The sequence below is a fragment of the Manis javanica genome, chromosome 8 (genome assembly GCF_040802235.1).
Source record: "Manis javanica isolate MJ-LG chromosome 8, MJ_LKY, whole genome shotgun sequence".
NCBI lineage: Eukaryota > Metazoa > Chordata > Mammalia > Pholidota > Manidae > Manis > Manis javanica.
Genome location: NC_133163.1, coordinates 25,479,243 through 25,493,593, shown reverse-complemented (window position 1 = coordinate 25,493,593; position 14,351 = coordinate 25,479,243). Strand labels below are relative to the sequence as shown.

Sequence of the window (14,351 nt, the reverse complement as noted above, 5' to 3'; positions counted from 1 at the left end):
CCTGCTCCAACCAAGCAAAGTAGCCCTAATGGACAAATTTCACTTGGCAGTAGATTGTCTTCCTTTTCATCACCCCCTCCTCCTTCCTCCGGTGTCCCTTTGCCTTCTCCAAGTCATAGGAAGTTAAAATTATCCTTTGGCATCATTCCATAACATCAGTGGATTTCTTCCCCAATGTTACAGTGCTCTCGTTTTCTCCCTGCAGTGCTGAGAGCATACTTCATTCTGATTTGAAAGAACTCTCTTAGAAATGAACATGTCTTACTAAGTATATGTACAGTAGGGATAGGTCTGGTCCTTACGGACTCCCCAGAGGCGGTGTTCCTCAAGTCCTCTTAGAGATCAGTTGCTTGGACCTAGCACATATTTTCCAGTTTTTCATTGTGTTTAGGTTCCCAGGCTAGCTCACAGGCTAGCCTCTTCCTTAGTTACAGGATGCAGCACTGGTATGGATTCCATGGAGGAGACCTGGTGGAATGGACAGAAAGCTCAGGTTTTGGGGCAAACTAGGACTGGTATCAGATCTCAGACTGTGCTCTGGCTTTGTGCCACTTACCCTCAGAACTTTAATTTTCTTCTCATTAGATAAAATGTGAGTGATGATACCACCTCCGTGTAAAGTGGACTTGATTACCTTGTGCTGGACTGAATGGCAGAAGAATGAATGAGTGCCAGGCACAGAGTGAGTGCACAGGAAATGACTCCTCCACTACCTTCTCTGCCCCTGGCCACTGAGTCTGAAGAATTATACTAGAGTTGGTGTTCACCAATGAACAGTGAGACAAGGGGAGAAAATGAAAATGACATAGTATTAGTGACAGACCAAAGCAGAATCAACCACATAAGGAATAAGAAATAGTTTCTGTCTTTATTGCTGGTATTTGATTAAAGGCAGAATTATTCAACTAGAGGAAGATGGAGTGGGATGGAGACACAGACAGGATGAAGATGCTGAGGGGCTTTTAGGACATTTTGGGGGCTCAGGGGTGGCTACTACTGATCTGTTCAGAGGTGCGTTCCTTAAAAATATCCTACCTTTGCCTTTTGCTGTTTCTCAGCTCACCCCTCTGGGGCGTGGGATGAGACAAGGAACATCAGGGCAAATGGAGGGGTGGTGGGCAGACGTTGAATGTTTGACAGCTGGATCTACCTTCCATTATACAACAAAATTATACAACAAATATTATATATTAAAATAATCATGGGATCATTAATAATAATCATTATCTTCCTGATATTGGAACCTAAAAATATCACATCTCACAGTGCTACTGTTTCACTGTTTTAAATTTTGAATGCAAATGAAAACTTCAAGTGATCACCTAGAATAGCGAGATGGAAGTACCTCACATTTCTTCTCTGTCTTTAGAAGCTCTGTACTATCGTTGCTTATTTTGCATCTACCGTTTGAACACAGGGACAAATAGCACCACAGGGGCTGAAACACAAACTGTGCTTCAAGTGAGCTTGAATGATTCTGCACTGTTAGGAATTTACTCTTGAAACACCCATGTAGCTAAGTGTAACTAAGTTGGTGTGTATGTGGCTGACTTGCTAACTTCCATGTAGAATGCAATTTGTATTAAAGAATAAGAACACACTAACTTGAAGCTTACCTGTATTTTTAAAACTCCATTGTAACTGCAACAATTGCTTAAAACTTAGACCAACAAGAGCTTTTCTAGGGGCTATTTGATCACCGATATTATTTTGATTTGTTGGAGCAAGGTGGTGACACAAAGCAGCCTGACTTTTTGTTAGTCCGATCATTGTTGTTATGTCTGTACAGACGATGACCCCCATATTGCTCGCGTCCATGGTGGCCCACCACCACCGCCCTGCCAGCAGCACACCGCCAGATGTGGCAGACGCTGTGGGCTACAAACCCAGCAGCCCTTCCTGCTTCCGCTTCTGACAGAAGTGGATTTGTTTGTTATTGGACATTAATGTACTCATGAAAGGAAGCCTCCCCCAGTTACAGGGAGTAAACGTATTTGAGTCTAGTCATGGCCTTCCATTTCTCCTTAGACGATGATTGGTTTGAGTGAGTATGTGACTGGATTCTGGGCAAGAAGGTGTGAGGATAAGTCTGCTGGCGTGGGGATGGGGAACTCCTGGGAAAGGTTTTCCTTCTGAGTAAAATCTAATCAAAATAAACAAACCAATGAAAAACAGGCTAGAGACAGAGAGGATGATGTTTCCTTTGACACAGCACACGTGTGTAGCCCCCCTTCCTGGATGTGGACACAGCTAGGTGAGGAAGGAATGCGTAGGCCAAGAACCATCCTTCTCCAGCAGGGAACATGCTGAAGGTGAGAGCCGGTGTGCTCAGGGTGGCAGCCAAAAAGATGGAGCCACGAGCCCCTGGAATGTTTGCTGAGTGAGGTCCTAGATTCAAGTTGCTGGACTGTCTCGGAACTTAAAGCCCAAAGCAACTTCGAGTTAACATGGGTGTGATGTGGGGAAGAGACAGCCACATGAGGAACTAGCTGAGCTCAGGGTGGAGAAAATGGGGGGAGAAGGGAGAGCACAGTACGTGCTTGGCCTCCTGTGTGAGGAGGGAGAAGAAAGACAGGGGAGTGGAGGAGGGATATGGAACACCTGGTCCTGTCCGCTGGCTTCTGATGACGCCATCGACTTGAACATTTGGCAACTGAGCCAGAACCACCCGTGGATGGGTGTGGAGGTGCACATGGGCCCTTGTAGAACAGTGACTCTGGTTTCAGTGCAGTGACCACAGGGAGGCATTCACCATTGTCCTCAGGATGTTCTGCCTCCCTAAAGAAGGAAGGGGAAATAAATAATAAAATGGTTTAAATTGGGAGAAAGTCAGTGGCCCTATGCCATTCACTGATTCAGCCTTTATCTCAGCCCTGGTCCCCTTGAAAACAGAACCTGAGGCAAGCATTAAATGCTGACACTTCATTTGGGGGGTGTAAGCCCAGGGAATTGAGGGTGATGAAAAAGGAGAGCTGAGGTGAGGACAGATGCCACGCAATGTGACATGACCTGCCATTGTGCAGGCCATCACTTCGGATGCAGCCACAAAGAGCCATGGCGAGTTGCCTGGAAGGCATGCCTTTTCTGGAAGGTGGATAAAAAGAAATCACACCATGAAACAGTGTACAGAGGGCAGAAAAAAAGGAGGAATTTGGGGAGCTGCTCTGCTGTATTTCTGGGGTACACCATCTGTCTGGTACCTCGGTAAGCCAGAGCTCAGGCACGGCAAGTGGAGGTGAGATAGCCTGAGCGGGGTGCTGACCAAGGAGGAGGAAAAAGCAGGCAATCGCAGGAGCCTGAGAGGACACCTACAGTGCATGTGTGTGTGTGAGACAGAGACACACGCAGTGCCTGGACCCAAGTAATTGTCCTTCCATGTGCAGAACAACCATCCCTCCTGTCCCACATTTGTCCTTCTCCTTGAGGGTCTCAGACACCTTTCAGGAGACCTTTGACACCTTCTCCTCCCCTCTTTGAGTCCTTTCCACATCACCTTTCCAGTTTGCTTTTGAAGCAAGTCCCTCAGGCCTGAGCATAAAATTCCATCTGTGCCTTTAGTAAGGGAGAGTAAAGAGGAATTATTGCTGCTCCTTGCTCGGCTGGGTTTTGTAGAATTACCCCAAAGCAGTGTTTATCATGCTGTTGAGCTGGAGGCCCATGTTTAATGTGCTATCTGTTCTGACCCCAGATGTCTCTCTGCATCGCTGCTCACCCACCAGCTCTCCTATGGTCTGGCTCATTCTAGGGTCATTGCTGACAAGTGTATTACCAGTGTTTATCCATATTAAATCTTGTACCGTTGACTGCCTTTTACCCATTTCTCTAAATTCTCTTTGGTTCTGCAGTTTCCCTTCCTGCCTTATCTTGTCCTTCTTGGAAAGGCAAACCCTTCTAAGTCAGGAGTTCTATGGAACTTCATGTTCCCAATTATTTATGAAGAATAAAGATGTCAGAGATGGCCCGCTGCAAAACCCAAGCCTTCATCTGGAATTGGCCCTGACCCATTCACAGGTACATTGTTCAGAGCAGGGGAAGTTCACCAATGGGACTGGTTTCATTACAATCTACATTTGTGAAGGTAGAGGTTGGCCCACACTTTTCTCATGTAAGAACACAGTTAAAAGTGATCATCTTGATCGTGTTTTATACAGGGATAGCCCTTTATAGTGTATAAACACTTACATTTTATTTCTCCTAAAACCTAAAAGTACTTGCTGTTTTTTCCCCCTCTTCATAAAGCATTTTATTAGAGCAAAAATAAAATACATTTGATTCCAAAAAATTAATGAAACAGAAGTTCTACCTTAATTGAACCATTAGGAAATGAGAACACGTGTGAATGTTCCCAGTTTTGAATTTTATGTCACTAATGCCAGGGTGGCTAGCAAAACAATACAGCTTGTTTCTTTGTTCCTACTTAGTAACAACACTTTATATACGTGTGGTACTTAGAATTAATAATCCAAGTTTCATGTATTTTATGGTTTTTTCTAAGAAAGAACACAGATGTACATGGAGGCATAATTTTGAGATTGTGAAGTATATTGTTCCTTCTTTCTGAAGCCAGTGTTTACCATGAGATTTTTGCAGTTGAAACTATCATTGGCCAAAGAGATTTCTGTTTACCAGTGATGAGACCCTGGAAACAAGTCGTTTGTAACCAACTATGTTTTATGCTTAAAGTGATGCACAAGTCACAAGAAATTAGATGATAAATTAATATGTGACACAGATAAAAATATGGTCAAATTTCTTTTTTATATGGAAAAAATCCTACAATCCACTGTAATGGAAAATATTTAATTAGACAGATCATTCATTTAGTCAATAGCTAGTTGTTCAACGCCTCTAGGTACCAGGTACTATTAGGGCATATTCCTCTCCCCACACCCCCTGCTCCTTCTTTTCTTTGTATTCCTCCTCCTCCTCTTCTTCCCCCCGCCCCCCAGAGACGTGGTAGGCTATAAAGCTATTACAGTCATGATGTGTTCCTATTCTTCTGGTGATTCAGAGGGGAAAAGATCTTTGTTTCTATGAAGAGACATAGCTCACCTTCCTGATCCCCAGCCTGCTTGCTCACTGCAGTCCCCATCTTGCATAGGGCTTGCAAGAAGAAGGAGTCTTTTTGGTAAACAGAGAACTTTAATGTACTGTTCAGCTGTGTTGGTGAGAACAAGATCCTGAGGCTCAGAAAAGAGTAAATACTGAGGTGAGCTCCTTTCTATCTGCTAGATGGGATGCTGCCCAATTCATGAATTGATGAATAAAGCCAATGAGATCTTAAAAAAGAAAAAAAAAAAGAATACTGGGACTTTGAGATATCTGGAAGTTATCCTGAGACCCCTGGTAGGGATTTCCAATAATGAACTGGATAGTGGCAGTGGTGGGAGGGAACCAAGCATATATCCACTCCAGGCATCCCCTTCATATTTTATCTTTGGTTGTCACGGTGGCAGTGTTAAAAGTACAGGAGCCTACTTGCCCCAGTAACGGGCCATTACAGCTTCAGGAAAAGCCATCGTGTTTCCACAGCATTTATCTGTCAGCAAGAGGCTATTACTGGAGCACAAACTCACATTGTATTAGCATGATCAGTTAATTATGGTCCTCGGGACATGTGCCAGCCAATGGGCTGACAGTCTGCTGACCACCACTCAGGGATATAACTCCACACCCCCAAATTCTAGCATGTGAGAAGAGAGTGGACCCACAGAGGTGCGTCATCAGGGACATTTTCACTGGCTGGGAGTCCGTGGAGCCCTGGCCTGATCGGCACTGTCCTCAGAGATGCACAGGTCAGGCTCACTGTCTAAGCCAGGCTCAGTCATCATGGATGGTCAGTGGATGCACTTTCCAGACTCGCCTCCCCCAGCCCTTACTGTGGGGTGAAACCAACAAGCTTGGACTGTGGTTCAGACAGTTCCATGGAGGCGTCCTCTCCTTCTTGGGTTGGTGGTAAGAAGCAGCTGCACATCTTATGTGTCTTCCAAGGCATCGTTCTCACCTGGGCATTTGGGTTCAGGGAACGTGGGTGAGGGTGAGGGATGGGGATGGCATAACCAAACGATCAGTGTCCCACAATCACTGGACTTCAGGAGCATGTGGCTGACTCTATAAATTTCTGTTGGGTCTCATCTTTTAGTGATGAAGCCGTCAAATCCCCTGTTCTCCTGGGACCTGTGCTGAGTCCACCAGGTCCTGCTAAGTTTCCTGGCTTGAAAGATGGGAAAAGCCTCCTCTTATTTTTGGGCTGAAAGTGGCATGCCCCAGGAAGGGGATTCAAGAATCTGAAGTCACTGCTTGATGCTGCCTTACGTGTGCAGAAATGACTGGAGTCAGGCGAGGCAGCCTCAAGGGAGAGACGATACACACCAAGACGAGGCTCTGGATTTCCACCAGACTGGTGGCAGGGGTCAGCTGCACAGGTGGTGGCCAGGCCAGTCAGGTGACCCTTGAGATCCAGCGATAGGCATTAGGACAGCCACTCTAAGGAATGAGCCAGACTGGGATGGGAAAGAGAGCGTGGTTAGTGTGGACCTGGGTTCTACTAGCCATGGCTCGCTTGGTGCTCCTCATACCTAGGGAAACAGGTTTGAGGAACAGAGGAGGCCAGACTATGTCTGTGGCTGTTTCCATACTTATCTGCCACCTAGGGCACTTCTTGTGGCTGTACAACAGGTCATGAAATTGGTGTCCAGTAAGCCATGCTTTCTTTTCCCCCAAGAAACCATCTGGGGATGGTGTGGACACAGAAGCCTGGGTTCCCCCCATAGAGCAGATGTGGTGTGCGTGCAGCATGTTGCCAATGGCATTGTTCTGGTTTGGCATCATATTCCCTAGGAAAGAGCTTGAACTCGGGAAAGGAGTGGGGAGAGGAAGTGAAGAGACATGTGTACAAAGGTTTTGGAGCTGAGTAAGTAGAAATCTAGAGACCACAGATGGCATGCTTGCCAGTTACTAACTGTGTGACCTGGGGTAGGTCACTTCATTGCACAGGGAAATTGACAAATTTCTTTATTTGTAAATTCTGATGATGGCTGTAAAGGACTCCCTGAGCCCCACCTCACTAGAAAGTTCTGTGAATGTGTTAAATATCCATTTAAAGGAGTTTGCCCAAGAATGAAGTGAATTGCTGTCCCCTTACACTGCCACAATTACTGTCTAATACCTTTTGTTCCATTCGCTTTGGGCTGACTTGCCCATTTGGGGTGCCTATACTGGGACACAAGATGGTGAAGGGTGGCTCAGAGCTTTTTGTTAGGGGTGGATGAGAAAAATGCCACCTGCTGTAGATGAGCATTGAAAATCTGAGATGATTGGTTAAAGAATTTCAAGCTTGAGGGAACCCAGGAGCCCTGCCCACCCCATCCTTCCCCCAAACCACCTTTGTTTTCTGGAGAAGAGATCACTCTGGCAAGGTTACACGGAGGAGTCAGGGCTCGATCCTGGGTCCTGGAGCCTGCTGCACTCTCCCACACTGCCCCCTCTCCAGCTTGAGGCATGGAACCTGACCCCAGCTTTGGGAAGGAATCTCATCCTCTGTGTGAGCTGGGTGGGGACAGAGAGGGGGAAAGGCTGGTCACATGAACAGTGTGTGACCCAGTCAAGTCTGCCTGGAACACCGCAAGAGAATCCTGGGCCTGCTGGGCGGATCAGGTCACTTGTGTGTCCTTGTTGGCACGCCCTTGTCTCCCCGCCAGCAGAGTCTACAGGCTCATTCTTGCTGGGGGGAAAAGAAGGAACTCTGCCCCTGGGCTGCACAGGCAGGGCGAGGAGGACCGGGTCTCATGCAGCTCATGCCCTCCCTGGAGCACAGTCAGCTAGAGTGCAGGCATAGCCCCTGTTACCCTCCTCCAGGCACCTGGGAAACTGATTGTGTGCGGGCATTAGCCAGCTTTTTAACCAAGACCTCTTATTTTCCCTCATTTGCCCCAGTGGCTTTGAATCCACTGCTCTGGGCTCTGAAATTGTCTTTCTTTCCATACTCCAAGTATGCTCTGTCTCCACTTTAAAATGTTGCAGCTACACAGAGCAACGTGCCAGCTGACCCCATGCAAGCTGTCAGGGCCTAACCCCCTTCTAGGGTAGGCGGCCTGTCCCTCAGCAGGCTCTAGCACCCCACCCCAAATTTCTCCACTTTTACATTTCATTCAACAAAGTCTTTACCAAGCAACTGCTATGTACCAGGCACGGTTAAGCCCTGGGGATTCTCTAGTAAACAAAAGTAGACATCGTCTCTACCCTCCTAGAGCTTATAGTCTAGTGGGAGATGGATATTATAATACCAATAAATGCATACATAATTGCAAACTGTTACATACATAAGGCAAGGTGAGTGGCAGAAGGTTCTGGTGTGATATAGAGTATAAAGCATTCTAGGTAGCAGGTGCAAAGACTGAGGGGAACATGACATGGGCTGAGGAGGGGTGCAGAGGGACATATAGGAGTCTGCACATGGGACCTTCTTGTAGGCCACAGGAAGGACTGGGGCCTCTTTCCTAATTGCAACAAGGGCACATTTGGTGTGCATTTTACAAAGTGCTCCCTGACTGCTGTGTGCTAGGAGGAGGGATTTCACAGGGCCAGGAAGGATGTAGAAAAACTGGGTACTGAGGTCTGCACAAGACATGGTTGTATAGAGGTCATGTTTCATGTGTCTCTACCCATTCCTATTTCTAAAGCAACCAAGTTTCTATGTGATTAAAAATAAAATCTGGGGCTGTTAGGGGTTCTGCTGACAGAGCAGACATCTTCATCCATCTCTCTGTGAGATGCCTGCCTGAGCCCTGTTGTGCCTGGAGAATCCCACACATTCCTCCACTTCAGCACATATGACAAATCTCAGCTCTGTTTCCCAGCCTGCTCGCGCTTACATTTATCCAAGTCAAGTATCATCTGCAGTCCTGCAGCCCACTCCCCAGCCCCTCCTGAGTGGTGGGCCCCTCCTATGGTTTCTCATCACCCTCCCTGCTCTTTTATTCCTGAAGTGCTATTCTTGAACACTGCCTGCAATTGCACTCCATTTAGACGTTATTTTGATCATAAAATTATGTCTCCCCCATTGCTCATTGTCTTCTGTAGAATATAGGAAAATAAGGTGGTGGTCTCTTCTGAGGACTCTTTTTTTAACTCTCTTTTAAATAATTCTGTACTTATCTCCTGCACACACTCATTTGAATCATCAAATTGATTGTTATTTCTGTAACTGGCACATCTCAAAAGATGAAAAGCCCCAGAAGAAGGACTGGGGCAGGACTTACAGCTTGTTTTGGTACATTGGCAGCCAGTGATATTCAGATTTATGGAGGGAGCAGCAGACAGGGGATTCAGGTGTGTTCGTAGCTGGGGATTCAGGTGTGTACGTCTACTCATGTGCCTTGAGTGGATGAGGCAGGTCAGTTGTTTGTTTAAACCACAGTTGTATTTTCCTAAGCAGACAGGAATTTATTTGCTCATGGCTGTGTCCTGGGTACATTTCTGAGAGTTGCCAATGAAGAGAGCATCATTTGGTACATCTAGAGAGCATTTTATAGATGCACACTGTGTATCTAGACATATGAGAGCAGTTCAGAGAGGCCTGGCCCAGGTGATGTGAGCTGGGAAAGGAGTTTGTTTTTCTCTGGCTCGCTGTGCCTCACCTGCTGACCTGACCCTTCGCACTTTCGTGCACCAAACACGGGGTTTTAGGCGGTGAATTTCTAAGGTGCTGGCCTCTTCTGCTTGGTGTGAGAGTGAAGAAATGTGACTTATTTTTAATTTGTGAAACAGACCTATTTCGAAAGGTTGAGAAGGGCGTTTGTTAGGCCTGCCAGTGGAAAGACAGGGTGGAGGTGGGGGTGTTGTAAGCAGCACATCTTTCAATCCCCCACTCCCACCAGCTAGTTGGAAATTTCTTTCTCTTTAATGGCAGGAGGACAGGCCTTGCGGCTTTAGGCCTCCTCCTATTACTTCTCTGGAGATGGGGACCTCGCCTGAGCGTCGGATTCCATTGAAGGCTCCCCGGCTCAACCCCCTCCCCCCACCCGGGCTCGATTCTGTCACTTTAAGTCCAGCCCCTGAGAGATAGCCAATAGGAGCCAAACCATACATCAGTCTCCCAGCCTTAAAGCTACAGTAGGGTTAGTGGGCTCCACGTCTCTGGTGCCCCAGCCTTCCTGCACGGCTTTCCGTCCCCTCTGCGGGCTCGGAGTGTGTGCCTGAGTGGGAGCGCTGGGCTGTGCTAGCACGGCTTGGCCTCCCTGCCGCCCCGCCAGGGCGCTTGCTCCCCTTCCGCCTTCTCCCGCGCACTGTGCCCCTGCCTGGATTCGCACCTCGCCAGTGCCCTTCACTCGCTCTTCCGCGCGATTTCCCCGTCGCCTTTTTCTACCCGCTGGGAATGCTAAACCGGGACTGATGGACGTGTCAGAACTCTGCATCCCGGACCCCCTCGGCTACCACAACCAGTAGGTGCCCTGCTTCTCGGTTGGTGGGTCTGTCTGCCCTTCTGCTTGTCCAGCTGCCTCTGTCCTGGGTGTCGCAGCTTCCTGTAGGCATTCCTGAAGTGGCAGGGACCCCGGGGGCACTGGGGGGATGTCGGAGCGGGGGGGAGCCGCACACTTCCTGGGTTTCCTTCTCGGGCGTAAACAGCCTCTAACTTTTCCCGCACTGCTTTTACCGACCTTTACTTTTAGGAAAGAGCAGCACTTTCCAATTCACTTTCATCCTCTCCGATCTTCCCCCGCGGTGAGAAAATACTTGAGTTTCTGTGGAATGGGGAGGAGCAAGCCCCAAACAGGTGCGGGAATGTAGCAAGGATGTTCTGTCCCGTCTGAGCCTTCCCGCGGACCCTCGCACCTAAATACTTATTTTCATACTGGGGACCAAAAACGATCCCGGCAAAAGCGTGAAATCGAACGTCCGCGCGGGTTCGGAAACTGCAGGCGGTCTGCGCCGTCCCGTCGGCGGCTCCAGGGGGCTCCCCGAGGGAGCGCACGCGGCGCCGTGGACCCAGGTCGTCCCAGTGGGGGCAGGCTGCGCCCTGCGCGCCCTGAGAAGGGGGCCCGCATCCCGCCCTGAGCGGGACACCCGGCGGGCGCTGTGGCGAAGGCAAAGTTGGTTCGTAGCTTTGCGGGAGGCTGCGCCGAGCGGAACGGACTCACGCGGTTTCTGTAGCCGGGGGCGGCTTTGGACTTGCCGCGCTGGAACCTGGGGTTGTCCGATCGGCGTGGGTGGGGGTGGCGCCCGGCACTGGGGACTCAACTCCCAGGAACCGCAGGTTCCCGGGCTTGGGCAGCGCGCTGTGCGCGCAGACTGGGAAAGTGGAGAATTAATGCCCCGGAACGGCGGGGACTAACCGACACGTCCAGCCCGGGCTTCCCGGGGTCCTGCTCCGGCCACCCGTGGTTTGCCCCCCGCGGCCGTCTCTCCACCTGCCCGGGCACCTGCCCCGGCCTCCCCTCGGGCGCTTCTCGTCCCGCCGCGCTGAGGGCTGGTGTCCCGGCGTCTGGGTGTGGGCGCGCGCAGGGTCTTTCAGACGGCTTAACATAATAATACAATGAAAACTCCAGGTTCTCACGAACCTGCTAAACTTCTTCGTGCTCTTCTTCCTCTTTTTTTCCTTAAGCAAACTAAACTACCGAGGTCAGTGTTCGCCGCACCATCCTTTCATTTTTGTACCCCCAGCCCAAGAACCACGAGATCCCTCAAATAAATACTCCGGATAATGTGGGGTTCCCGGAAGTGTGCCCAATGCCCTCTCGCTGCACAGACTGCCTCCACGCCGGGAGGACCACGCGCGAGAGAGGAGGCAACTTCACAGCCGCGTCTTCTGTCGGGGATCGGACTGTCCCAGCCTCCGCAGTTCTAGTTCAGGATTTCCCTCAGCAGAGATTTCTTTTGGGGCCGCCAGAATTTAAGCAGTGTCGTGTGGGAAGAAGGCGACTGGGTTGGGAGATGCGGAGACTCCTTAATTATAATGGATTCGGATTTCTATCAGCTGCAAAATGGCTTTTCATTCTCCTTAAAGGTTACCCCGATCCCAGCTTGTATGGCCGGTGGGAGTGGGGCAGGGTAGTGCCCGCCTGCGCTCCCTCCTTAAAGCGGGCAGTGGCAGCTGCCCGGGAAACCTCGAGGTCGGTCAGTGAGGCCGTGAACAGTGTTTGGTGTTTGTGTAGCATTTCCTCACATAAAATTACCGAGTAGGACAAATTTTGGATAGTTAAATTATTTAGGCTCCTTCTCTTCAGAGGTGACTTCTTTGGCTGAGCTGGAAATATCTATGTATTTGTCCCTGGTTCAAGTCATAGTTAATAAATATGAAAATTCGTATGGGGGAAGTACATCCTCTGGTTACGCTGGCCAGGAGAGCAAGGAGAGATGGAGGATTTAGCAGCTAGGTAATTCATTGAGCTGACGGCAACCCTGGCTTGAGTTTGAAGAGAAATATGGGCAAAGAGGGAATGTCAGAGAAGCAGCAGAGGGTAATGATGGAACAGAGGTCGTGGGTCTGGGAAGGGCTTGAAGTGGAAATCGTAAGTTATAAAGTAAGCCTGACAGTGGTTTGGACTCCCTACCCTTCCTGGTTTCTTTGCAAAGAATTGGCTGCTCACTCCATGAGGTACAAGAAAAGCCAGAAATATACCCACTAACTCCACTGAGTATCAAGCATTTCTGTGAAGTGCCAGTTCTCAAAGCGCAGGACCTGTTGGGCATCAGCCCCTGGCATTGGTGAGCTGGCCCCATATATAGATGTGTGCCTCCCAGGCAGGGTTTGTAACTGCTGGGTTACAGGAACACAGAATTTCCAAGGACAATCTTGTGGAGGTCAGAGGCTGGTGTAGGGGGAGGCATCTTTCTGACCTCCATCACAGGGCTTCAAGACAAGTAGATTTAGAGTCCAATATTGGTAGCAAAGTAGCAAAAGAGAGAACTGCATTCTTTGGTTTGTTGGAAGGACAGTAGGAATCCATTCATTACAGTAAACATATAGGTAAGCGGGCTCATGTGCTCTGTATACATTTTCTACCAATGTGGCTTAATTGACATTCCTGGACTTGAGAAAACCCAAAGGCACGGGCACTACAGTTTAGTGAGAAAGAATTCTCTAGCCCTCCTTCTCACCTGCTATCACAGAGAGAACATTTTTAATGCTTTAGTATTATTCTCAGTTTCCCAGGTGAGAAATTAACACACACACACAGATCCATCCATAGGTTCATACCTTTATCTCCTTCATTTTCATTTTCCTGTAGCCAGTCCTGTAGGTGACTCCATTACCATTTCTAATCAATATTTTATGTACATATATAATCACCCAGAGTGGGAGTGAGTGAGTGTGCAGGCCTGCGTGTGTGTGCCTGTGTACAAATGTGTCCGTGACCCAACTGGCTGGACTCCCTCGACATAAAACCCAGGGAGTTCACCCCCCATCTGATGACCACTTTGCTGTTGTTAAAGAAACAAAGAACAAACTGTCCTAAAGGTTAAATATGTAGGTTTACACGTAGGATAAAATGCCACATGGTAATTCAGAATCAGTGGCCCAGAGAAAAACAAAGGGAAAATTAATTTTTAATAGTACATTTAAAAATAAATCAGCATGAGAACATTAGTCTTCCTTTTCCAAGGAGGGGCTCAAGGAAATAAACCTTTATGTTCCTGTCCCCCATTCTGGAGATACAACATGCAGTGGGATAGCATGGGGTAATGGGAGGCTGGACTTGCTCAGGCCTGAGGGCAATAAACTAGGAGGTAACAGTAGGTCAGCATGGAGGGCCCCAATCCCAGGGAAGGCCCTTTCCAGCTCAGTGAGATGCTGACATCAACTGGAAATTTCCTCTTGGAGCTTATTATTTCCCCAACTCCTTTCATTTTAGAAACAATCCTCTATTTTACTAATAATTAGGACATATGAAAAGATATTTCTTAAAAAATATATGTGAAGAAATGACCTGGCCCACCAAAAGGAGACTTTTCTTTCATTTTATTGATTTAGAGTAATCAATAAATATTCCATTTAGTCTGAGAAAGGAGGGACAGAGGGGACTTACGGGGAAAGTACTATGAAGAAAGTGGCTGTATAGAGGTTCACATCACAATCCTGCCTTCTCAGGCTGCCCTCGGCCCTGGCTTCAGGGGTCCTTGTAATTTGTACTACATGCTTGATTCCTGATAATTAGCCGTTTTGTCAAATGGTTTTTAAAAATAATGTAAACTCATTGAAAAAGTTTTATCTCCTTCTTTGGTCCTCTGCAAAATTCCTTGTTACTTCTGAGCACTTGGAACTGGAAAGATCTGTACATGTCTAGCAGACTAAAGGAAGGGGATATGTGAGAGAGAGACATTAAAAATGTGTGTGCATTGCGGGTGGGCGA

The 14,351-nt window shown here is 48.2% G+C and overlaps 1 protein-coding gene across 2 annotated transcripts in view; it reads left to right on the top strand.

Moving 5' to 3' along the window:
- Positions 1-14,351, top strand: part of ESRRB (estrogen related receptor beta) — a 167,669-nt gene that overhangs the window by 44,294 nt on the left and 109,024 nt on the right. Inside the window, exon 1 of one of the 2 annotated variants that reach the window (XM_017649990.3) lies at positions 10,145-10,442. The exons of the other annotated variant lie outside the window; for it this stretch is intronic. Within the exon in view, the coding sequence (XP_017505479.1) occupies positions 10,393-10,442 (50 nt within the window). The 5' untranslated portion in view covers positions 10,145-10,392. Of the gene's footprint in view, positions 1-10,144; positions 10,443-14,351 lie in introns of those variants that run through there. 2 annotated transcript variants of the gene reach the window in all.